The 26,170-nt window shown below is 32.7% G+C and overlaps 1 protein-coding gene, 1 long non-coding RNA gene and 1 pseudogene across 4 annotated transcripts; 2 read left to right on the top strand and 1 right to left on the bottom strand.

Annotated features, from left to right (window-relative positions):
* Positions 1 to 1,042: 1,042 nt before the first annotated feature.
* On the bottom strand, positions 1,043 to 4,190 carry LOC125590474 (annotated as a pseudogene).
* An 8,608-nt stretch (positions 4,191 to 12,798) lies between these two features.
* On the top strand, positions 12,799 to 17,695 carry LOC125590234. Its single transcript, XR_007326512.1, has 2 exons — positions 12,799 to 16,701; positions 16,825 to 17,695. It is a non-coding gene; the product is annotated as an uncharacterized LOC125590234 (long non-coding RNA).
* Positions 17,696 to 21,060: 3,365 nt separating this feature from the next.
* LOC106422071 (patellin-4) lies at positions 21,061 to 23,666 on the top strand. Of its 3 annotated transcripts, XM_022710928.2 has the most exons (6): positions 21,061 to 21,216; positions 21,477 to 22,044; positions 22,132 to 22,704; positions 22,786 to 22,910; positions 22,989 to 23,127; positions 23,224 to 23,666. In XM_022710928.2, the coding sequence occupies exons 2-6, from the start codon at positions 21,490 to 21,492 to the stop codon at positions 23,482 to 23,484; spliced, it is 1,653 nt and encodes a 550-aa protein (XP_022566649.1). In that variant the 5' UTR covers positions 21,061 to 21,216; positions 21,477 to 21,489; the 3' UTR covers positions 23,485 to 23,666. The 3 variants fall into 3 exon arrangements, with proteins under 3 accessions (XP_022566649.1, XP_013718340.1, XP_048619553.1); XM_013862886.3 differs by having other exon boundaries at positions 21,062 to 21,216; positions 21,477 to 22,704; XM_048763596.1 differs by lacking the exon at positions 21,061 to 21,216 and adding an exon at positions 21,303 to 21,325 and having other exon boundaries at positions 21,477 to 22,704.
* Positions 23,667 to 26,170: the final 2,504 nt, after the last annotated feature.

Genomic DNA, 26,170 nt, shown 5'->3' with positions numbered 1-26,170 from the left:
TACCGCATTGGTCCATGAAGGGTGAACATTATAATACAAAATTTTATAGTTTTTATTAACCGTCCATATAATTAAAACAAGTTTTGATCGAAAGATAAATTAGATGAAGAAAACTCCATCCGACTATGTCTGGTTTAAATGGGAAAATAATGTCTTTGGTCCTAGAATATTTTGCTAGTGAAACCACACATACATTTTTGTTCCTAAAGATATGGAACAAGCTCACACTCTCAAAGTTCTCCTGCTAAAAGCTAAAATATATACAACTCTGAAGCGAAGCCCGACCAATCCACCAGATTTGTAGTCATATCCACTTATATTTGAGCAGTACGTCTCAAATCAAATTGAGGGAACTTACATATATCTTTCACACGCGATAATGCCCAGAACAATTCTTCCATCCCAGCATGTAAAACTGAGAACCTTCTATTGCAACCACATAGTCCAAAAGATTCAACACCCATTTGGTTTGTAAGACTCCACCGTAACCACTAACTGTATCATTATCAATCCGTACAACATTGATTTGGTAAATTAGAATGTGAGATATCCAAGAGAGGCTACCTTAAATACTAATCTTAATCTTAATTTTCCATACAGTTTTAAATGGTTTGAAATCTTTTATAAATATTTTATATAACGAAAGTTAAATGATTTAGATGAACCCGTGTTTGATAGTTTAAAATTAAAATATAACATATAAAGTCCAAAATGTGACTCTAATTTAATAGATTAGATATATTTTAATTTTTTATTTTATTCCAAAGACAAATGAATATTTTTTTTTAAAGTTCTAACAAAATATTTTTAAAAGTTTATTTCCAGAGAGAAGTTAATTTAAATTTCAATTATCAGTAAAGTATAATTAAATTATTTTATGTGATTTTTCTTTTTTATTTTTAAATCAAAACTGAATTAATTTTATTTTTAATTATATTTTAATCATAGTCAGAATATAAATTAATTAATTACGAAAATAAATTGCAAATATTTTTTATTAATTTTGTTAGAATTTTATAAAGAAAATTGTTTATTTGTATTTCAAATAAAAAAATTAAGATATTAAAAGATATTCTCATTAAACTATGTGTAATTTGATAAATTTTCTAAGAGAGGGTTAAAACAAATAAATCACACATAAAAATTTATAGGACTATAATTTAATATACTAGTGGCATAGCCTCCGCGCAAGCGCAGGGCCAGGTTCGGAGTTGATGCGTTGGTAGTTCTGTGGACTGATGTTGTCGAGTTTATTTTCTGAAATGTTCTGAAATGTTAGTGTTTCCGTGTTGTCTATAATGATGATGAATAGAACATTGTACTACAAACACATTGATTCGGTTGATATAAGAATGGATTAGAATTCAAATGGTTTGAGTTTTTTGAATTATTTTTAAAATTTTTTATTGCCCAATAGCTTTATTAGCGCTTTCAACTTCATGAGATTAGGTTTATGGGTTGACATGTGCTTACGTAGGTAGTTGTGAGTATATATATTTTAAAAATGAAAGGGAAAATGTATTAAAATTGTTTCATTTAAATGTAAGATTTATTCGAGCAATAAATATAATTTACACTTATTTTACCCATAATTAATAGTGGTGTGCACTTCAACTATTTTATCGATTCAGTTTGGGTTCTGTTCGGTTTGGCTAGTTCGGTTCTAGAATTTTTCCAACTGAAGTAAACCGTGATTAGTTTGGTTTGGATCTGTTTTGGGTCGGTTTATATTCGATTCGGGTTGTGTTTTGGTTCAGTACAATCGGGTTCCCTTATTGAGTTATTTTAAAATAAATCATGTTTTAAAACATAAACGCATGGTCATGAAATCATTATGTTGGTGACTATAAAAAAAATTATATAAAGTATTTCCAATATAAAACTGAAACAAAAACCTTTAAAAAACACAAATAATTTACACTGCCCCTTAAAAATTAACTATATAAATTTAATCTAATATAAAACTGAAAATAAAACCTTAAAAAGTCACAAAAAATCTATAAGAACACAATCAAACCAAAGTTAACTAAAGTAAATAAAATATTTAAAAAAACCTTAATAAGTTAACTGTGAATTTAGTCTTAGGATTTTAGTATATTGTATATTGCTAGTATGTTTAATTCTAATAATAACAAAAACACATTGGTTTATAGGTTCGTTTTAATTAAAAAGGGGAAAAATCCAAATAACAACCGAAGACTATTATCCTCGGTTAACCATTTATAAGTGTTTTAAAAAAGGGGGAAATCATATCCTTAGGTTTTATTTATTCGTTTTGTGAAGCTTACACGGTCTTTTTTATTCATGGTGAAGAAAATTATCAAAGTTACAATACACTACTGGCAAATCTTGTATGAATTAGAACCCGTCAACGTTTCATTAATAAAACAAACGGAAATAAAATATCCGAACATTAAGAAAACTTGCAAGGAGAAAAGACGGTTGACGGGCTGATAGGTTTGTAACACAAACCTCGCTGCCCTTGTCTCCCAAAACAGACGGCCCCGAAGGTGATGCTTCCAATCCTAGCTTGGAAGAGTGTTCTCACCGTCCTCCTGAGATAAAAGAACTTGATTGTCAAACAAAAATCCAAACAACAAACATATGGACAAGAAATCATGACAACCTTGCCATAGGTCTCCAAGATGTTATCTTCAGTGATGGTGGAGACAGTGAAGGTATGGAGCATTAGGTGTGAAGTTGAAGAGTGTGACACAATTTTATCGGAAACAAATGCAACCAATTTAGAAATAATCTTAATCACATAACTACAGCTAATGTTCAAACCTTATATATATAGTGTCATATAAACACAAACGATTGAGAAGAAAGAATCTCACATGTTACTCAAGTTGGCTTAGGATCTCATCAACATCACCAGTAACATCTTCCAACACTCGCAATAAAGAAGGTGCTAACGGGGATATTCTCAGTGTTTTCTTCATCCCCGACTTCCTTTTGCTGTGCATACACTTCCTTCGGTATCTTCTCAGTTAGCTGAAGAAACAAAACTATTAGAAATCAAAACTAATAATACATTTATGATTACTTCTTTACAGACAGATTGTGGAGAGTTAAACATGTCTAGTACATTAGGTGTGGGTCTGAGACAACAAAAAAAGAACCACTAATAAGATGGTTGGGTGAGGAATGAAAGGAAGGTGTCCTTTATCTTTACTTCTCGTGGGTTAACCAGAGGATCAATGGTGTTTTCCATCCTTCAAAATCTATGGGAGAACCAGCATCAAGCAGCTCGAACCCATTCACATAGACGGTTGGTGTTGAGGAAACTCCTCTTGAAATGCTATACTGCAATTCAGAAAAAATGCAAAACAATTTTTGGAGTGGACCAAACTTATCATGAAAACTAAGTAATGAGTACTGACAGATAGTAAGGCAAGCTATTAGAACTCAAGCTTCTACTGCAAGTCTGCAAACTAAAATAATGATTAATGAGTAGTGACTATGAAGTGAAGGATCCATATCACTCCGTTTGGTTATCTAGTCCAGGATTACAGAGGACCGAACAGAATAAGCCATTTGAATTCCTTGCCTAGTAAAGATATTAAAACTGAGAAGATTAAGAAGCTGAAGTGATCACCTTGAAGGAAATTCTAGTGCCAAGATCAGATTTTGAGTTGCGGAACCCAGATTTAAGAGGATAGTGATATGAGCTACCTAATGTAACTGTCACCAGTTTGACTAATTTGTCCACAACTGCAGGTCTTGGCATGAATTGTGTTTGCGAGTTGTAGAACAATGCCTGTTTTAAACAAATATCAACCAAAACCATCAATAATCATCTTAGACAAATATAAAACAACAGACAAAGGCTTCACTAAACCACAGTGAATATATAACGCATACATAAACATTCATTTCAAGAATGAAGAAACACAATCGCTGTTACACATTTTCTATGTCAAAGTTTGGATTTTAAAATACACTAATCGTACCTGGTGCTTGAAGATCCCTTCCAGCAAACTGAACGTGGCATTTCGCGTTTATGGTATCCACAATGTGTAAACAAAAACGCCTGATTGATGATCAAAGATAACCAGATTCAATATGAACAAACATGAAAACGAAAGAGAGAATCAAATTAAAATTATAAACAAAAACGCAATAACGAAACGAAGAGCAGGAGATCTGCAATAAAATAACTTAGAGCCCAGAGGCTTAACCACCATCGCCGGCGACAGAGGAGTCGCATAGGACAAAGAGGCATATGAGGAGAACTGGAGCAACTCACAAAGAGGAGATGCAGTGAATCGTTCGAACAATTGAAGTTTGTTTCTTTGTTAAGAATCTGCATCAGATTTATAAAATCAAACCTGGAAACAAATCGTCGATTTACCGAGACTTTAGGTACTAAAGCTTCCAATCAAACGATTCTTAAGAGGTATTAGGGATTGAATATGGGGTCGACAAAATCATTACGCAGAGCCTTCTTAGATCTGAAGCAACGCAAATGTTAATTGTATATCAAACCGATACAAAATTTACAGATGGGAGATGAGGACGAAGAGTTACTAAAGTTTTGATGCAGCCATGAACACTTAATTTAAAGCTTGAGTTGATGACATATCATGAATACATGGAAGTTTGATCGACCACGGTTTCGGAGAAAACATTCGGTCAAAAAAAAGTTTCAGAGAAAACATGAGCTGAGCTTTTCTTGTAATTGGGCAAATTTTTTTTTTTAAGTGGGTCCCACAAAGATGCACACGTGGATATCTTTAGAAGTGAGCAAAAACTGTACTATTATAATATAGATTAGATAATATGGTAAGTTAGGCGTAAAAACTAAATTTAATGGCAAGTCCTATCATTAAGTTTTTTAAAGTAGTTCATTTCTTCACTCGAGTCAATTAAAGGGAACATCATTTATGAAAACGATGGTTTACAAACAAGTAAGACTTGTTGTTTCACACCTATCAGAAAATAAATCAAAAGAGCTTTGACTAGAGATCAAAGTTTTGATCGACATGGAAGTAGGGGGATAAGCTTGAAGTCTATCATATCATTTTGACTGAATAATAAATACGTCAATAAGCTATACCTAATAATTTAGTGGTTCGATTTTTAGTAAGTGACAGCTAAACCAAAAATCCAGTCATTAACCGTGGATATATTTTGGTACGATAAAAAGGGTGGGTATATTACTGGGGATCCCCTTGATCAAAAACGCGGCTTCCGCGGCTGTATGGGCAGAAATAAACATTCGGCAGATAGAAACCGCGAAAATCTTACTATAATCAAACTAAAAATCAGAAAATGTGGAAAACTCATTTTTCTATTCACTGGAGTTCAAAATATAGAGTTTTTTTTAGTAGATTTATGATTTTGAGTTCAATAGAAAGAAAAACTAAAAAATAAGATGAAACATTGGAAGAAAAAATATTTTGCTGCAACCACGTCGTGGTGGCCTAGTGGTTTCCACTAGAAGAGGAATTGCCCTATTGGTCCAGGCCAGGGATCAATTCCCTTCTAGTGCGAAATTACTAGCTCCACATGTGGCCACGCAGATATGGGCCTATGTTTACGGTCCATTTGAATACCCGGGAGAGGATCCATCCGTGGGTTGCACCTCCCACCCGGGGGTTAGGTCTGTGTCTTTAATAGACCCGAATTTAATCCAGTTTACAAAAAAAAAAAAATATTTTGCTGCCACTGAAATAGTTACAGATAGTGTAACCACTTGAGGAAGAAAAGAAAATTGCGTTGTACCCCTCTTTAAAACTAAGCTGAAAATTTACCCAAAATTACTTTGACGAAGAATCAAGTCTTTACTAAAAGATTCAAAACAGCACCTTAGCCACTATGGGTCCGATCGATAATGGCTGTACCTTTAAAATTTTTGCTGTAGAAAAAAATCTGTAGACTTTTTGCTGTGGCTTTAAATTTTATTGCTGTAGAATTTTATGGAAAGAACAAAAAAATTGCTTTGGATATTTGGCTCTGCAGAGCACTTGTACAGTTGTAGGTTATTTCAAGAGCTGTGGTTTCAAAAAAAAATTTAAAGCTTGATTGCTCTGAATTTGGTGCTGTAGAAATAAATATGGCTGTGGACAACACCTACAACAACTACCAATCACCCCCTATACCAACTCATAATACTGTGTAATAAGTTACAATATTATATATAATAGCTACTATAAAAGTCTTAAAATATTTGACATGTCAGCATTTCGGAACAAATTGTAAGAATATCTTCTTAATGTTTTAAGAACCGACAGCTAGCATGTCCCATCTTTTCAACTGAACCGAGAAAGATAGCATCATTAAAAAAAGATTTAGGACTTCAAGATTTACCACAATCCAAAGGCGTAAAACCGAACATCAAATTCATTAACTAAAACTGAACATGTTTTTTTTATAGGGATTTATGTTTTGCTGGTTATTCTATTCCAATCTAGATTTCCATACTAGTTATTGTTTGAGAACTAGAATTTTTTTTATGTCAAAAAGGCTTTGAAATTAATCTTCCAGTAATATCCATAGAATTCTCGAATAATTGATTCGGCAAAAGAATTTATCCGACTGCACGCATAGCACCTAACGCAATGTCCAACAAGGCTTAGATCGGATATGCGAGACAAGGCTTGAATCGGGGTCGACCCATTATTTTTCCAGAAATTTTTGATATCGTATGTGGTTATAAATAGGAAAATTGGACTATATGACAACCAAAAAACTATAATTTATTATCTAACTGAAAAAATTTACTATGATATTCAATATATTTTCTATCTTATTTTACCAAATACACTTTAAAAAATTGATACCAGTGTTTACTATTTTTTTCTCCGCCTCTTAGATTACGGATTCCCGTGACTATATCTATGTTTTCATACTTTAGTTTTCGTTTTTGAATCTTACAAGACAGGTTGAAACTATTGCATCATTGTTCACCTAGGCTGTTATGTAGATCCAATGGTGAAGAATAACAAAAGTGGACCGGTAAATGTGTTGCCGTGTCAGAAAAAGGAGAGAAGATGGCTCGTAGACGCTATAGTGGTGAAAGCTAATTACTGTGGGTCAGTGAATGTTTGTACCACCATATCTGAAAAAAGAAGAGGTGAATAAGATAACTCGTCGACTATACTATATTCGGTAAAAGAAAATTATAGAGTAGTATAGTATGTGTTATTTAGTGCAACTATTTGTGTATGGTCACTATACTATTTCAGATATAGCTTTTATATTTTTTTAAATGGCACAATATGTCTTCAAATTTGACTGTTCTCTTCTCTTCTCTTCCATATTTCACTCAGTTTAACAATTTCATTAATTATATTACATTAACAATACATCAAATCATTAATTATATTACCATAATAATAATAGTACATATTTTTATTTATTAGGTAATAAATATCAATTTTGTGCCATTTATAAAATCAAAAATGTAAAATAGCTGAGTTTTTCATATGATTAATTTTCTTATTAATCGGTGAAAAATTACGTAGCCAATAACATAATTCAAAGACATGTTTTTGTGAATAAAATAATAACTTAAATCGAAATAATAAAAATGTATTACATTTATTGTCACTTAATTTTGCACTCCATATAATTATTTTACTATATAAAAAATATTTATATTTTACTTAATTTAGCCAAACGCATAGAAATAGTCCCTTTTATTAGTTTTAAAAATCAGTTAACCATGAACATTGACTATCCATTTAGGTCTAGATTGTTCTTTTCAGGTATCATTTTGTTTATTTTGAAGTTAGGCCCCGCTTGAATATTATAAATTTATGTGTGGGTTTTGAGTTAGGTCTTTCTGAGTCTGGATGAGTTCGGCTCTGATGTATAGGAACTTAAAAATATCTAAATAACAAATGTATCTGGAACGAATCCGGATATTTGTACTAAAAATAACCATATTACCCGATTCGGTCCAAGCCTTTTGAATACAATTAGTTATATTACGACTCATCTAAAATATATAACACTAATTATGAAAAAAACAAATATCAATGTATAAAAATGTAAGAACCAATATCCGTATGGGTGCGCGGATCAAACTCTAGTTATAATTTATATTTGAGTTTAGATTTTAATGATTAAGATTTAATAATTAGGGGTTGGAGTTCAGGGAGGTTTTAGTATTTAGGGGTTGGAGTGGAGTTGAAGTCCTATACTACTTCGTCGATATAGAATAGAACACTCAAAAAATTTCAAACCATGTGCTTATGCATTCTATGTCGTTTGAGGCACAATCACTCTAGTCTCAGATATCGCGAATTCATATCATTCTTTTTCTGAGATGGTACCATGCAAGTTTTAACCATCCATTTTACTACCTAATGTATATGTATGCGGTAAATAAATGTATCATGTGGATGACATTAAGTGAGGTGATAGTAAATAGCAGTGTTTCATTCTTGTCCATATTTGCAACCAATGATATCATTTATTTTATTTCTGTTTCACCGGCTACTTATAAAGAGTAAGGGTTGAAATGAGTATTAAATATTAGTAACTTAATTATGTCAAATATTGATATATTCTTAATTTTCATTCAGGATTTAACCCCTTTTAAATATATGTAAATGAGAGTGTGAAAACAAAAAATCAGTGTATGCGCTGATTCAGTTCAAATTAATACTATTAAAATAAAATTTATATTAAGATTTTGTCCTTAGTTTTCTTTGTTATTTACAATGGTATGTCATTGCCGTTTTAGATTTTTAAAATCATTCACAAACCATATTTTTGCAATGGAAATTGTGCCATTTTATTAAAAGTATAACCGTCAAATCACTTCTCTCAAAGGAATTCAATTTACTCCTCTATTCTCCCATTTTTATCTTCTATAATAAATTGCTTTCTGTTTTACAAATGGTGGTATCTCTATTATTAAAAGAGAAGTACCCATTAAAAAATACCCCTAAGTTTTCTAAATTATTTACACTTTCATGTCACTGAAAATTAAATTAAACTACTTATTTTAATGTTTGTCTTTTCCAGTTAAATTAATGAGTTTTCCTTAATCAAATTTAAACTTAATGTCATTACATAAACCTATCTATTTTAATGCTTGTCTTTTCCAGTTAAATTAATGAATTTTCCTTAATCAAATTTAAACTTAATGTCATTAAATGAACCTAAAAATATATCATATTTAACGTAGCTTATTACGTACGAGTACAACCCAATAATGAACTTGAATTTTATTTTTACGAAAACGTGAATCACTTGACTTATGTAATATTTAAAATGTATTAACTACAATATAAAAAATGCATATAACTTACCTATATTTTAGTTTGAAATGATCATGTTCAAGTTTTATATAGTAAACTTACATCATGCATCGATCGATGTACAATATTCAAACCACCTATAGTTTTCGTTTTCTTTATAGGATGTATCAACCAACCAATCATTCCATTGATTTTCTAAGCTTTATAAAAAAACAAATCAATAAATACAAACTCAAAATCCAATATCTTCTATTAATCAAAACAGAATATCTTCAATGTCGTATTTTTAATGTACCTATTAAATATAGAAACTGTAACCATAATTACACTAATTATAAGAATAGATTTGATTCCAACCAATTGATCTATTACTTCGGTAATTGATTTGCTTGCAAAAGAGGAAACAATAAATTTAAAATTTATAAGAATATAAAGATATAGAGATTCCAACCAATTGCCTATATTTGCGTATGATTTCCGCATAATAAGCTTCAAATTGAACATTGAAAAAGATAGAGAGATTTTTTTTAATCTTTTACCGACACAAACTTAAACAAAACGAAGAGTTAAATGTAATTTTTTTTGTTACACTTCCCGGAAAAAACGGTTACAACATGGGCTTTCATAATATGGCCTTTTAACATATTAATGATATGGACATTTAATAATTATCTTGACGAAAAATAAAGAATATAAATAATTTATTATTAATAAAATTATGAAATTATTTACAATTTGATAACTAATTCATCGCCATTTTTTATATGTTAAATTTTTCATAGAAGTTTAAAAATCATTTTATTTTCTTTAAACATGTATAACTAATTTATAATATTTTATGCCATACTAAGTCATAATATAATATTTTTTCATATTTTACATTAATAACCATTGTTTTTATATATCGTTTACAATTCTCTAATTACGTCTATTTGTTCAATTTTTTATATGATATCGAATATTCATTGTAAATAAATGGTTTAAGATGCCAAAAAAATTATTTACTTGGTCAATATAATACATCAAATATTACAAATACATTATTTAGTTAAATAAATAACCGAAAACCGAAAATTCAAATCCGCGCTGGCGCGCGGATCAGGGTCTAGTATTATGTTAAAATATAAAAATTGCATTCCAACTCTTTTCCTATCCAAAGTTATGTATTAACATTTATATGTAAACGAAAACGTGTACCATCTTTGCATTCGAACTCTTTTCCCAATCCAAAGTTATGGATTCACATTTACATAGCCTTGACAAATTATTAGCTTTAGAAAAATGATATAAACTTAACTTTATTTTAAAACTTTCAGTTATCATACACGTATTACTTAGTACATTTCAAAATATTTAGTATAGATATTGTATCAATTTTTTTTTTTAATTAATATTGTATCAAATTCAAAGAAAACAGATTTTTTAAACTCTTGGCACACTCAAATCTATACTATAACATGATTTTGAATCCTATTTTATATTCCTAAATTCTCTTTGATTGGTATACATGAACAAACAAAGTTTTATCAAATAATAAAATAATTTAATTTGCATATTAAATTAGATTATTTTATTATTTGATAACACATTGTTTGTAACTTATGTAAAATATTAAAATATAAAATTTATAAATTATGTGCTTTCCAAAAAAATTTATCAATTTATGCAAAAAATTAAACATATCAAAATCAAATTTTCATTAAAAACACTTTTAAGTACGGTTTTTTATGAATTTGAACTATGTTTCCAAACTCATTTTAGTGATTCGAAAACTAACTCACAAACAAAAGATCTCCTTAAATGTGTAAATATTAGATTTATATGCTATAATTATAAATATATTAAATACTCCTAATCATCAGTATACACAAATAGTTTAGTCTAGCCGTAGAGTTTAGAACTCAACATATAATTATAATTAAATTTCACATAAATTAATTTTGAAATACATTTTTTTTTTTCATTTTGAAACATAATTTTTTCAGTTTGATAATTTATCTATTTTAAATTAATTTATAATCTGACTTATTCATCTTATAATTAAGATGATCTAGGTTGAGGTGAAGTATCATATAATCAATAAGTTAAACTGTTTTTTTTACAACCGTAGCTAAAATAAGAAAATTAACCTATTGATTCAGGTAACCAAACCAGAGGTTCATATCCGACATATAAGATAGCCGAAGGAGAACTTCTAGCACCACGTGCAAGCATGTCCGCCATTGTGTTTTGTACTTTTGGTATATGCATGATCTTAAGGTTAGGGAATAAAATCTTACTACATCGAAATTCCTCCATATGATCAGAAAAGACTGGACATTCTTCAGGTGTCGACATCATCTTCACCAATTGAGAACAGTCTATTGCAAAAAAATACCTTGAAAAACTGAAGGGTCTTCATGCATTTCATAGCTCAAATCAAAGCTTCACATTTTGCATGTAAATGTGATAAGCTTCTCCGGGTATTCATTGCTCCCATCATCTTATCGTCTTAGCCTATGGTTTTGCAAAACCATCCCTGACCTGTAAATAGATCTTTCTCCCTCTAAGCGCCATCAAGATAGTAAACTCTGGTATGATCCAATGGTTGCCACTCAATATTCGGTAAAAAACTATATCGTTCTTTTTTATCAATAATTTGAGCCTCAGCCCACAATCCCCTTTAATTTTTGCTATGCGTAATAGCTCTCGTGGATTTCCATCTTTGTTCTTGTGAATCTTGTCATTCCTATTTTTCCATATATACCACATTATCCAAGGGAAATAGCTAAAAACATAATCTTTCGGGAGTCTCCAAAATAAATAATCAATGTTTGAAAATACCAAGGCTGATGGAAAAATTCCAGGATGGGAAGAAATCTTAGACATGGCCCATGTTTGTAAAGAAATTGGACATTCAAATATAACATGGTTAATTGATTCATCCTCCGCACTACATATACTACACCGTATGTCACAATCAATCCCAGGAGACCGTAAATTCTTTGTGATCGCTGCCCGTTATAATTTTCCATACAAAATGCTTCAATTTTGGTGAGTTACACTGGATAATTTAGCTTATTTTGACATCCTAAAATACATATCTGAAATTTAGTTTTCTATATAATTTTATTTTTATTTGTATATAATTAGGACTGTTTTATTCGGATTTCAGTCCAGTTTCGGTTCAGTGTTTTAGTATTTCGATTTATAAAAAATTAGCTACCTGTGTTTAAAAAAAAGACTTATCTACCAAATTAAAATCATATATATTTGGGGTTGGTTCGGTTTATATACTATCGGTTTTTGGTTTATTTGGTTTTATACCAAAAAACCATAAGTATATTTACGTTTTATAACATTTTGTCAATTTTATTTTATATGATTACAATAAAATTTATTAAACAAAAAGATATTTTCAGTGCTCTAAATTTTTAAGAAAATGTTTTCTGTTTTATTTAACTATTGAAACTATTAGTTAAAAATTATTACGATAATTTTAGTAAAAGAAAAGGAAAAGGTTAATAAAATCATAATATTATTAAATAACTAAATTTTAGCATAAATGTTTGCCAATGAAAGCATTTAATTTAAAACAAAATAGCAAATAATCAAATTAACATCTTAAATATCAAGATCATATCAATAAAATAAAAACATATATTATCAGTTATATTATTGATATACCATGGATTTTACCACGTTTATACCATGGTATATGACATATTTAGAGTCTATTATATGGGTTTGGAGTATGTTTTAGAATGTTTTCAGGTTCAGGTACGTTTTGGAAAATTTTGGTGATTTTGAGGCTTTTTAAGGTGCAGAACTGCACAGACGCGTCATATGTTTAGGTATAGATGGAGGCCTTCCCACTGTGTGATTGAACCCATATTTTGATACAAGATATTTGAGTTAGCTTTCCAATGCAATCGGTTTAAGGTCAATCATCATTCTATAGCGGAAGTTATGCCCGATTTAGTGAAGAGTGGTACGTCTGCCTCACGAGAGGAAACTGTCGAGGAGATGAATGAACGTCGATAAATGACACAGCCTTGGTGTATATCGACGGTGATGCCAGAAGACGGGCCGAGTCTATTTCATGACCGACTTATTCCCAGAAGCCACCACATATTACCAGAATGCCCATGGACGACTATAAACCTTATTTATGTGTTTTCTAAGCCATTGTTGACGGTTACTCTTTCTATTACTTCTTTTATTCATTGTTTTAGGGTTGGAGAGAAGATCAATTCTTCTTTAGATATTGATTGGAACTCTTTTGGTTTTATCTTTGATTTCATATCAATTATATTATTTAGACTAAGATTTATGTTATTGCTTCTATGTCTGAGTAATCATCATGTTAGATTCAAAGATTTCACGAGCATGTCGAATGATATACAATAAATTTTACCTACTTTTAGTCATGGTATATAAGTGTTTTAGGAACCATTTATTAGATATTAGAGTCTTTTTAGCACATTTACATGTTTATATGTGATTTGGAGAAAAATGATGATTTGAGTGCATTTTGGAGATAAGATGAGAGAATCCTGTAGCTGACCATCAAACCTGTCCGAATGTCGACATTCAGAGTCAATCATCGATCGATGCACACCCTGTGCCATCGATCGATAGCGAAGCGCGCAAAGCCCAACCGACTTAAAACCCAAGTCAAGATATATTTACAGAAATACCCCTGGCCGACTTTTAACCTAATATTTATGTGCTCCGCCATTGTTCAAGGCAACACACGCTTTAGACACTTTCCTACTTTCTAGTTTTACACAACAAACTATCCTAAAGGTTTTTAGTAGATTTGGAGAGAAGATCCAAGATTCTTTCAAAGATTTGTATTGGAACTCCAATATTTATAACCTTAATTTATTTATGCATTCTTTTATGTTTATTGTTATGAATTGTTTTGTTATGCCTGAGTAGTCCACCTTGTTAGGTTTATGGTTCAAATAGGATTATGAAGGATTAACCCCAAATATAGAATTGCTAAGTTGTTAGTGATATCCATCGGTTGAATTGACCTTATTGATTGTGTTCTATGTTAAGCTAGATGGGTTTCCAACCTAAAACCAATTAGTGATAAGTGGAGTGACCCATCTATCTTATATATTACTAAGGATCCCTTTCAATATCCGATGTGAGACATTTATCCCTAATACGCCTCCTCAAGATGATGGCTCTTTGAGCGTCAATCTCGGAATGTTTGGGCAAGGATCGATGGACCGACTTTGGGCTGGATCGATAATGGATCGGATTGGACTGCATGGATCGGGCTCTGATACCATGTTAAGCTAGATGAGTTTCCAACCTAAAATCAATTGGTGATAAGTGGAGTGGCCCGTCTATCTTATATAATACTAAGGATCCCTTCCAATATCTGATGTGAGATATTTATCCCTAATATTCTAGAGTAGCTACCTAACTAGAACCCTGATATTAGGATAATTAGGCGCAAGCGGAAGCCTGGTCTTTTACCTGAACTAATTCATATTGTGCTTGGATTGCTAGAAACAAACGGAAGTTGATCTAGGAAACCTAGTGAACATAATTCAAACCTGCTCAGTAAAGCTTGCTGGAAGGAACATCAATCGACAACCCTATAGGTGTATTGATCGACCTTTCAGTATCCATCGATAGTATCGATCGATACTTTCTCTAGATCAACAAACAACAGTTGAGATCTGAGATCCAGACAATAGGTATTCTAAAAAAACAAAATTTGATAGAACATTACTTAGTTTGAGTTGTAGAATATCCAATATACAACCCTAGCTTCTATACTATTATAATCATGATTACTTGAATGGAAACCCTAAGTCTAACGCCTTCTCATTTTGCTTACAAACCTCAAAACCAAACAACCGAACAACTGCCTTGTTCACCCTGCAATTTACTATTTACATTATTTACCTAGCTTAATCATAAACTATTTAGATCTATTGTGTGCCCCAGCTCCTTGTGGATTTGATCCCTAAGTACTACAACCCAACCTCTTATTTGAGTGGGTAAATCACTCCTTAGGGTATTTTGAGGGATATCATCGAACTAATAATCTGTTAGGATTGCTAGGGTTGTTTATTGATTTTTACACTAGGGTAGCTTGTAATACTGGGATATGGAATAATTAGAAAATCACGACAGTGTGACTGATTGTTTGAACCTAGAGTCATATGACAATTAAGAAGCACGAATGTGAAACTGATTAACGGAACCCGAACCCTGAGTGAATTAGATACCTAGGCGCATACGACAGTTGGTCTAGGGTTTAGTTGAACATAATCGATTAGGTCTTTAATGCTTGTCTGAAGAAGCATCGATCGATGCTCATGCCATATCATCGATCGACGCTCACTCCTTGTTCGCACGCGATAGGACTTAGACATCTGGTTAGTAATTGCATGTGAAAGTTGGATTACTTGCTATAGAATTCGAGTTCTAGAATTGAATCTACAAAACCTTTAGCATCCTTGATTGTAGTATTGAATCACTTGATTGGTAAATCCCAAAATCTAGTGTATCTTTTTTATTGTTTACGAACCTCAATCAATCAACTGAACAACTACCTTTTTCACCGTGCATTCATTTATTTACTGCTTTATAAACTGTTTGTCTAGCTTAATCTTGATTTTTAAGTCGATAGTGTGCCCACCCTCCTTGTGGATTCGATCCGTAAGTATTACAACTACAACTGAACCTCTTATTTGAGAGAGTAAAGTTGGTCAAATGGTAGTTTGAGTGATATCGATTATATCATTTACACATAAATATATTATTATATTTTAATTAGTTGATTTATTCAGTTTAGTCAGTTTATATATCGAATCATATCATATACTATGGTTTTTTCTTAAAATAATATCAATTCGATTTATATGGTAATACCGAATCCAAATCACTTTCTATTCGGTTCGGTTTTAGTTGTTTGGGCTTTACCGAATTGAGATCTTGGTAAATTTATGTTAGTTTTTAGATTTCTTTTCTTTTTTGACTTCTCCCCCCCTCAACCCCTTAAATACAGACGGTCCAGGCCCAAAACCAAAGTCGCCTCTCCTCTTCCACGTGGTAAGCTAGTCGTTCGACTTTGTCTCTTAACCTACCAAAACTATTTGGGCCGAAATACCTGAATTAGATGTAATGGGCCTTTTTGATAAGAAACTCGTTTGTCTAAAAAGGGAGCGAGATCAAAATCTCTTTGTTTCGTCTTCTTCGTCCCTAAGAGACGACACCTATAAGTCTTAAACCCTTAAGAAGCACTATGAAGGATCGAATCTGATAGTTGGAGATGAGTTTTTTGCTTCGTCTTCCTCAAACCCACCTGCGGAAAATGTCAGTGCTCATGGGCTCGAAGCAATTCCTCGGCTTTTGTCTTGTTCGTATACTTGTGGTAGTCAAAGGCAGTGCTATCTTCCGTTTCTAAAAGATTTCGTCCGGTTTAGCCTCGAGACCCGTGTCCAAAAGCAACCCCTTTCACCATACACTTCAGGTATGTGTTGAATGCTTTGCTTGAGTTCTCTATTCCGATAGATAGTTGCATGCATGCAGTTGATTTAATTGCTGCTCTATAGTGGTCCCATTTGATGGATTCTCAACGTTTTCTGATTTGAAGAAGAAGAAGAAGAAGCTGTTCAATCTTAGATTAGTGAATTATAAATTGGCTGGACATTGAATTGATGCCCAGAACGACAATACAGTGGCTTGATATGTTCCAAGGTACAACATTTCTCTTCTGACTGTGAGAGTACTATGTGAATGTTGCCTTTTTAGAGTAACTAGTTAAAGGCTAAGTTTACACTCTTCTTATGTGTAACATCAGTGTGAAGGTGGTGAAAAAAGCTTAGTCTCTTTTCTTGCTCTGGATAGGTACTCTATCTCAAATGGTATTGTTATGATCTGTTTTGTCATTAGAAAGTACTAGCTGAAGTTGTTCTGAAGTAGTCAAGAGTTTAGATTAAAGAGGTCCACTCATAGATATTGATAACTCAGAGGAACTTGGTTCAGTAATGAAAGGTTAACTGCTTTATTCTCATACTCTCTCCTATAACACCTGAGAAGCCTGAGAGGAGATCAAACAGACGGCCATGAGCTAGTTTGGTGAGTTGACAGACAGCTTAACAAATTGGGACATAGACGTATCGATGACATTTGTCTGCTAATTTTTTTATTCCTTTTGGTGAGGCAAAAGATCTTTTTGTGAGATTCTTACTTACCTTTTGTAACAATTAACAGACTGTCTATGTGTGTGTAATGTGGGGATAGTTTCCTTGTTCTGTCTGGTGGGTCTGATGCAAAAAAAAACGTGACTATAGATTTGGTTTTTGTACAGCTCGATCTGGTGATCTTTTGTGCTCTGTCTCTTTGTGTAGTTTGTTCTATTTCTCTCTGTATCTTGTCTGTCTCCTTTTGCTGCGGCTGATTTCGCGGGATGAATTAGCTGTAACTATTGACTTCTAACAACTTATGTGTTAACAATTATGCAACTCTTTTTGCCAATTTGCTTCAATCATTTCTACTAATTAGTTGCGGCGGTGCACTATAAATGTCATCTAATAATCATTGAAAGGTCATTAATATTAGATGAGATGCGAATATATTTTTCCGGGTCAAAGATATACTTGACCAAACTTATTGTCATCTTCTAATTATTAATATATGTCTTTAATGTAAATACTAGATGTAAATACTAGGTGATTCCTCCGTGCATGGTTTATAATATTTTATTTACAAAATAAATACATTATAATAATTTATTTACATTATAATAATTTATCAGTATTTTGTTTTTAATTTTTAAATTATTCTGTTATTTATTTATAATCAACATGCATGATTTATTTTAAATAACATTATGTCATTTTAATTAGATGAATAATTTTGGATATATAATATCTTGACTGTTTGGTTATTATTTGGAAATATTAGATAACATTTACTTTTTAGATTCAACTAAGATATTTTTTTTACAGATTAAAATTTTGATTACTTTTATTATTTTCATTATTTTCATGTAGTTTGATTATTGTCTTAGATTTGTATATATTTTTTTAGTAAGATTATGTATAATTTAATATATGTTGTTTTGAGAATCAAATAGTAAAAATAAACTAAAGTGTTGATCGATTCAAAATTACATAAATAAATATAACAATAATACTTAATTGTAATAGTTGGTTAAAACATTTATAATATTATTTGAGAATTTCATATTTATTTAGTAATATGTTGAGTCGTTCTATAATTTATATGTATAAAAATATTATTATAAATGATATTATTTTTATTTAATGTTTGACTTTATATAAAAATTTTGGATTGGTCTAGTTACTCATTTTATGGATATATTGTGTTCAAGTATAACTATTTCTAATCTAATTCAACCAAATCATATTTATTATATTAATTGCATTAGTTTGATTTTCATCTTAGATGTGTATATATATTAATGAATTGGCTAGTTGTAAATAGTCCCATGACTATGTTAATTTTATATGATTTATTAATTTGGTATATGTTAATTTTTAAAAATAAAATTATAAAAATAAAGTGATGATAGATACAAACTTGCATCAAAACATAACCGATACATTCTAAAAGAGAAGATTAATTTTTTACTTTAATATCAAAATATTCTTCTAAGCTTTCCTTTTTATGAGATCACATTATGTATAAAAAATATTTTTGTTTTAAGTTTTATAAATATTTTCTTTATCATATATGTTATTTGAAAAAAATATAAAAGAGAACATAAAAAGATTAAATTAAATTTTAATCATTAAAAATATCTTAGTTTATGTGATTTAAATTATTTTGTAAGAATTTGAGAAATAGATTGATTTAAATAAAATGCATAATACTTCTAAAATATATATTATGTTGTTTAAGATTATTTTTTTAAAAGGGAATATTATTTTTTACTTCAAATCAAGATTATTTTGTGAAATTTCCTTATTATTAATTACACTATATATAAAAGATATTTTCGTTTTTTAAATTTATAAAAAAAAATTATTATATAGGTTATTTGAAAAAAAAGAAACCTAATTAAAAAGGAAAAATAATATAAAATAAATATTTAATAATGATAATTATATATTTGATTCATTAAGGGTATCATCGTAATCGACCACTGTGAGAGTTAACGTGAGCATGACACATAAGAAACTGATTTCTCAAATAATATTATAGAGATTCTTTCACCAAAAATGTATATATATATATATATATATATATATATATATTCAAATATTAACCTCTGTCTAATAAATAACAAGAATCTTCTAATTATTAATCTCTGTCCTTAATGTAAATATTTTCTGACCAAAAATGTAAATATTCAAATATTAATCTCTGGGCCTGACCGGTGACCATCCGGGAAACAAGAGGAACGAATAAAAAAAGAATGTACGGGAATAAAATAGCAGGAATGAAAAAGAATGGTTGTTCCTTATCAAATTTTTTAAAAAATAATTTTGTTCTTTAATTCTACAAAAAAAGGAATGAAAGGGAATAAGAGAGAATTATTATTCCTTGTGAATGGTAATTTTTTTTAGCAACGTTAGAAAATGCATTATTCCTTGTCGTTCCCTGGTCACCGTTCGTACCTCTGTCTAATACGACAAGAACAAATTACTTTTTTTGCCACACTTCATAATTCTTACTTGACTTTGATTTTGCTAAACACCATGTTGGTAATTCTTTACTAAAGATCGATTATTTCATAAATGTACACTTTAATTTTTATCAACAATTAAAAAGTATAGATTAAATCCAGTGACCTAGCTAGTAATTCGAGAAACAATTTGATTTTCATACACATAGTTAGTAGTTAGAAAAAAAAACAAGTTGATTTACATATATACATATTTAATAATGAACTCTTTTATTTGCATCGTTGGCACATTGGGTGTCAACAGCCTAAAGAGAATATCTACTTACCAATAGATAAGACGTATTTTCAAGCCTGATTAATTTATCATATACTTTTGTAATGATAGATCATTATTGTAAGGATTCAGTTTTAAAAATATTAGAGGTGGAAAAACATAAGAACCGTTACAACTCACAGTGAAGAGATTCTTGGATACCATTTATGCATATGGTACTTTCTAATTATATTCTTTAATTTAGAATATTGGCCCAACTCCAAACCGTAAAACTTAGTGCTAGTATTAAACAGGAAAAAAGAAGCGCCTTCGGTTGAATATCCGTCCGTTGCGCCGAACATACTCTGTTGAGTAGTCCACGTGTCGTTTCGTCGTTGGATGAAAAGGTCAGCAGAGACGACCGTTGGAACATGCGAAGCGACCGTAGGACCCACCGGATATCTCTGTGTAAACACTTTTGTTTCAAGTTGCCAGGCTGACAAATTTGGGTCATTGGATGGATGTGAGATATCGTAGAAGCACCTAGCCTACTCGTTAAGGTTTAAAGGTTTCTACACTCTGGTCCGGGGTTCAAATCTCAAACTATGTAATTTCTTACAGATTACAGAAAATCCAGGTTTTAAATTTCGAAGAGAGCGATTTATTAAACAATTATGCAGAGTACGGAAAAAATATTTACAAAAAATCTTCAACATGGTGCAAATAAATCTGATCAGGCGTAAATTTTCATAGAACGGCTCTGGTGATACAGTTAGGCTAGGTCTTTATAAGAGCGATGCAGTTAGGCTAGGTCCTTATAAGACAAGAAGTATTGTGGTTGTTTCCATGTAATATCATAATTGTAATAAATCAGCTTTAAAAAAAAAAAAAGATGGAAGGTTCGATCCAACGGCTACGATTCGTCTTGTTTTTCCCTTTGTACAGGTGGACCCAATCATGTGACCGTTGGTAAGAGTCGGTGGGGTCCAGCCCAATACTAGGGTTATTCTTCTCTTGATAAAAGCTCAATCTTCTCCTCCTCTCTCTTCTCAACTCAAAACCCTACCAGAGGAAGAAGACCAAAAGTCGAATTGAGAGATTCTGAAGATTCGTAGAAACTCTCATCATCTTATTTAAAGGTAAGCTTTAATTCTCTTTGCGTCTTTTATATTCTTGATTTGATATATCGAAAAACAGAGAGCCGCTGAGAGCTAGGGATTTCTCATATAGTTATTGTTCGATTCCTTGGTTAGGGTTTACTAAGAATCACGCTTTGATTTGAGATCTCAACTAGTGAATTAGAATTTGGGGTTTCCTATTTTAGTACAAGAATTAGGAGTAACTTATGAGTTTTTATTATGTTTTATAGACTAAAAGATTGTTTGAATCTTGGTTACAGGCGAAAGATAGATATGACTGCAGAAGTTAAGGTTGAGGAGAAGCAGGTGGAGTCTGAGGTTGTTATTGCCTCTGCTGTTGTTCCTCCTGTGGAGGAGACAACAGTGAAAGCTGTTGTGGAGGACGAAGTTAAAGCTGTGGAAGAGGTTGATGGGAGCGAGACTAAGGTTGTGGAGAAGATTTCTTCTTTTAAAGAAGAGAGCGATTTCTTCTCTGATTTGAAGGATTCTGAGAAGAAGGCTTTGAGTGATCTGAAGACAAAGCTTGAAGAAGCCATTGTTGAAAACACGCTGTTTAGGAAGAAGAAAGAGACCCCTGTGAAGGTGGTGGAGAAGAAGAAGGAAGTAGAGGAGAAGGCTGAAGACGAGAAGAAGAGTGAGGCTGAGGAAAGCCCCAAAGAAGAAGCAAAGACTGATGCTGTTGTGACCGAGGAAGCCAAAGCTGAGACAACTGAGGATGTTGTTCAAAAGGAAAGCCCCAAAGAAGAAGTAAAGACTGAGGCTGATGTTGTCGACACCAAAGAGGAAGTGAAAGCTGAGATTGCAGAAGAAGAGAAGAAAACCGAGGAGGCTGTTGTTACCAAAGAGGCTGATGTTGTCGACACCAAAGAGGAAGTGAAAGCTGAGATTGCAGAAGAAGAGAAGAAATCCGAGGAGGCTGTTGTTACCAAAGAAGCCACTGTGGAGCAGGAGGAAGAAGATGAGATTGTGGATAACGATATCGAGCTATGGGGAGTGCCACTGCTTCCAAGCAAAGGAGCTGAAGGAACAGATGTAATCCTCTTGAAGTTCTTGAGAGCAAGAGACTTCAAAGTCAATGATGCCTTTGAGATGCTCAAGAAAACCCTCAAATGGAGGAAGGAACAGAAGATTAATTCGGTCCTTGGGAGAGACTTTGGCGAGGATCTTGCCTCTGCAGCTTATATGAACGGTCTGGACCGTGAATCACGCCCGGTTTGTTACAATGTCTACAGCGTTTTCGGTAACGAGGAGCTTTACCAGGCGACGTTTGGATCAGAGCAAACCAGAGAGAATCTGTTGAAATGGAGGTTTCAGCTGATGGAGAAGGGAACCCAGAAGCTTGATCTGAAACCAGGTGGTGTCACTTCTCTTCTCCAGATCCATGACCTCAAAAACTGCCCTGGACCTTTGAAGAAAGAGCTATGGGTTGCAATCAAGAACGCCATAGTAGCTTTGCAGGACAACTACCCGGAGCTTGTTTCCAGAAACGTGAGTTCATTCATTATCATCATCATTCACTGTCTCATTGATTCAGTCTCCTGACTTCTGTAATTGTTTTGTGTTCTACAGGTATTCATCAATGTTCCCTTCTGGTTCTACGCCGTCAGCACTCTCCTGTCTCCATTCTTAACACAACGAACCAAGAGCAAGTTTGTTGTGCCTCGTCCAGCCAATGTCACAGAGACTCTTCTCAAGTAAGCACCCATAACCACCCCTCCTAATATTCTTCGCATGTCTCTAATCTTTATCATATGCATTGTGGCTTGATGAAGGTACATTCCAGCAGAGGAGATCCCTGTTCAGTACGGTGGTTTCAAAAGAGATGATGATACCGAGTTCTCCAAGGAAGCTGTTTCTGAAGTTGTTGTGAAGCCTGGATCATCTGAAACCATCGAGATCCCAGCTACTGAGGTAAGAATTCACAAACCAAACCTCTTTCTTTTGTCAGGAGTTGTAAGAGATCGGTCTACTAATGCTTTTGGGGTTCTTTTTTTTTTTGTTTCATAGACTGAAGGAACATTGGTTTGGGACGTTGCTGTTTTGGGATGGGAAGTGAATTACAAGGAAGAGTTTGTGCCAGCAGATGAAGGAGCGTACACCATAATTGTCCAAAAGGTGAAGAAGATCGGTTCTAATGAAGGTCCGGTCAGGAACAGTTTCAAGAACAGTGAGTCTGGTAAGATTGTTCTCACCGTTGACAATGTCTCTAGCAAGAAGAAGAAGAGAGTTCTGTACAGGTACAGGACCAAGACGGAATCCTCTTGCTGAACTTGAGGCTTCAGTAAAATCATCTAAGCAGTCTCTGGATATAATATTCTTTTGCTACAGTTGAAAAGTTTGGTGTTATTATTATTATTTTTGAGTGATACTTAACGTGAGAAAGAGATACTACTGCCATTGTTTTATTGAAATTCAATCTTTTTTTGCTTGTGTTATGAAATTTTTTTCTCTTTGCGTGTTCCTATTTGATTTACTTATTTTTTGATTAAAATTGTATGAATAAATAAATATATTCAAGTAATCATAATATTGGCTGATGGTTAAAGTAATTAATATAAGTGGCCCATGCGCCAGGCTGATGGTTAAAGTAATTAATATAAGTGTCCCATGGGCCAAACAACTATAAAATGTGAATGACCTGTATAAGTGATTACCGAATCTAATCTATTAAAACAAAATCCTATTTAAATTTTACCATGATATACTCTATCGAAGTTGTGACTAAATATAAAAAGATAAGTTTATATGATATACTTAAATTAAACCAGCCTATAATTAAACTATCTTGTATAACATTTGTTAACCTAAATATTTTGTCTGACCGCATCACTCTGGGTAGTCCTCTGAGTAGTCCTATGAGATTCATTCCTGACGGTACTCTTTCTGCATCACTCTGAGTAGTCTTATGAGATTCATTCCCGACGGTACTCCTTGCGCCATGCTGAAAAATTTTTGTAAGCATTTTTTCTAATTTTTTGCATAATTCGTCTTCTTCGGAAATTGAAATCCAGAATTCTTTCTGTAGAAATTATGTTGAGTGGGATTTGAACCCAGACCTGGGTTTAGAAACCTTTAAACCTTGATCACTAGGCCACGGTGTTTCCACTGTTAGGTTATCATTGGAGTTTTCTAGAAGCATCTCGAGGCCTTTCTGTTCTTAATCCCATTAGAGCTCCACCGGAGCTATTGCCAAGTTTTCGATAAATTCTTTGATAAAGAGGTTATATGAGAAGCAACAAAAGCAGAGACCGCTCTCCCTTCCGGTTGCGTCTTCTTCCTCTTCGCATTCACATCTGTCTCTTTGTCCTCTCATGCCTAAGGTTTGTGTTTTGACTCTTTGTATTTTGACTCTTTCCTCGCTTGGGCTACCCAATTGTTCCAGTTTCGATTCAAAGTGTTGTTCTTTATGACTTTGATCTCTTAATTGACTCAGATCATGATAAACTTCACTGCCGTGCTCTCATGTTGATGACTGAACCAAGTACAAGCTAAGGGCAAAACAACTTTTTTACATTACTGGTTGGGTTTTAGAATCTAGACAAACAATTTATCTACATGTTATATTATAGTTTGAGGGAGCGTATGATATATAAATAGTATAAAAAGTTTACATTATGATGCTGATTCAAGCTGAAAAACATGAATATTTATATAATCTATGATATCCACATACGTGTTTACATTATGATTCTCAAAAGAATGAGCTATCTTATCTGGTCTTAGCTTATTAGAAGTGGATGTGTTCTTCCTCTTTTGTTTTTTGTTCCTCTTTCTGACTGTCTCTGTTTCTTTTCTGGTTTCCAAGTTTATGGAGGCATCAAAGTGGCTATCAAGATGTCTTGGTCCCAGAAGCTAACATATAACTATGGACAGTTTTTTCCTAGACGTTCTTTTCAACTTTCCTGAGTATGTGACTCGTGCGGTTTAGAAAATCTCAAAGAGTGAGAAGATTCACTTGAGTGTTAACGTCAATACTGGACATGCACCATGATATTTCAGGGTTGTGTTTCTTCTTTATAACTTATATCTTTCTAATACAATCATGTATTACATGAAGAATGAAGAAAGGCGGAACTTAGGGAAGTTTTTTTTTGTTTTTTTTTTGTCACGAAACTTATTATATTAATCTAAATGTTAAACGAGCTAAGACGATTACATCCGGAGGAAAACTCAACGGGAAGACGAAAACAGAAGGAAACTACAACAAAGAAAATGATAGATGTGTTCAAGGAGTAAAATGACCCGTAGAGACACTTCACTTGAATCCATGAAACTGTTCTTGGAGAGAACAAATTATAGTCGGAATGATCGACGTTGAAATACCCACGAAGGTTTTGGGAGCAGTTGCATACCGCCACTGAAAATAACCAGCTCTTACTTGAAAGCAAATTCAAGATCAAAGGAGCATAAGGTAGGAGACCTTGAGACCAAGATGCATACTTGAGACAGTTATGAGATGTTGAGGCTCGCTTGCAGGCTTGATCGGAGAGAAGGTAATAATACTCCATTAAGGTGGCTTGGTCAAGGAGAGTTGAGCCATAAACTCCGGTTCTAGAATACTATTTTAGGAGACTCATCGTGACAGTTTTGGGCTCAGTGGAAATGATGACTGGCATTGCTTTCCTTAAACAATCAATAACCATACATTTTAGGCGCAAGAATGGAGCATCCGGTGATCCTCCGACAATGCTCTCCAAAAAGACTAGGTGAATCTCATAAGTTTGGAAGAGCATGTTGTTCAGTGAGAAGGGCGCTGAGACGATTGGGACAAATATCTTCTCTGACTCCATATATGGAGTTGACACTAACGAGCACAGTATGGATGTCAAAGCCATCTCTCCACGTCCGGTGTGGCTCAACGTTGTTGTAGGCCAGGACACATAGAAGTTGATGAACCGTAGAAGCTGGGGCAATGAGGTGAAAGTATGGAGGAGTAGCAGATACCAAACACACG

Source organism: Brassica napus, chromosome C7 (genome assembly GCF_020379485.1).
Source record: "Brassica napus cultivar Da-Ae chromosome C7, Da-Ae, whole genome shotgun sequence".
In the NCBI taxonomy this organism is placed as follows: domain Eukaryota; kingdom Viridiplantae; phylum Streptophyta; class Magnoliopsida; order Brassicales; family Brassicaceae; genus Brassica; species Brassica napus.
Note: the sequence above shows the minus strand (reverse complement) of the source record. Positions and strands in the feature narration are given on the sequence as shown.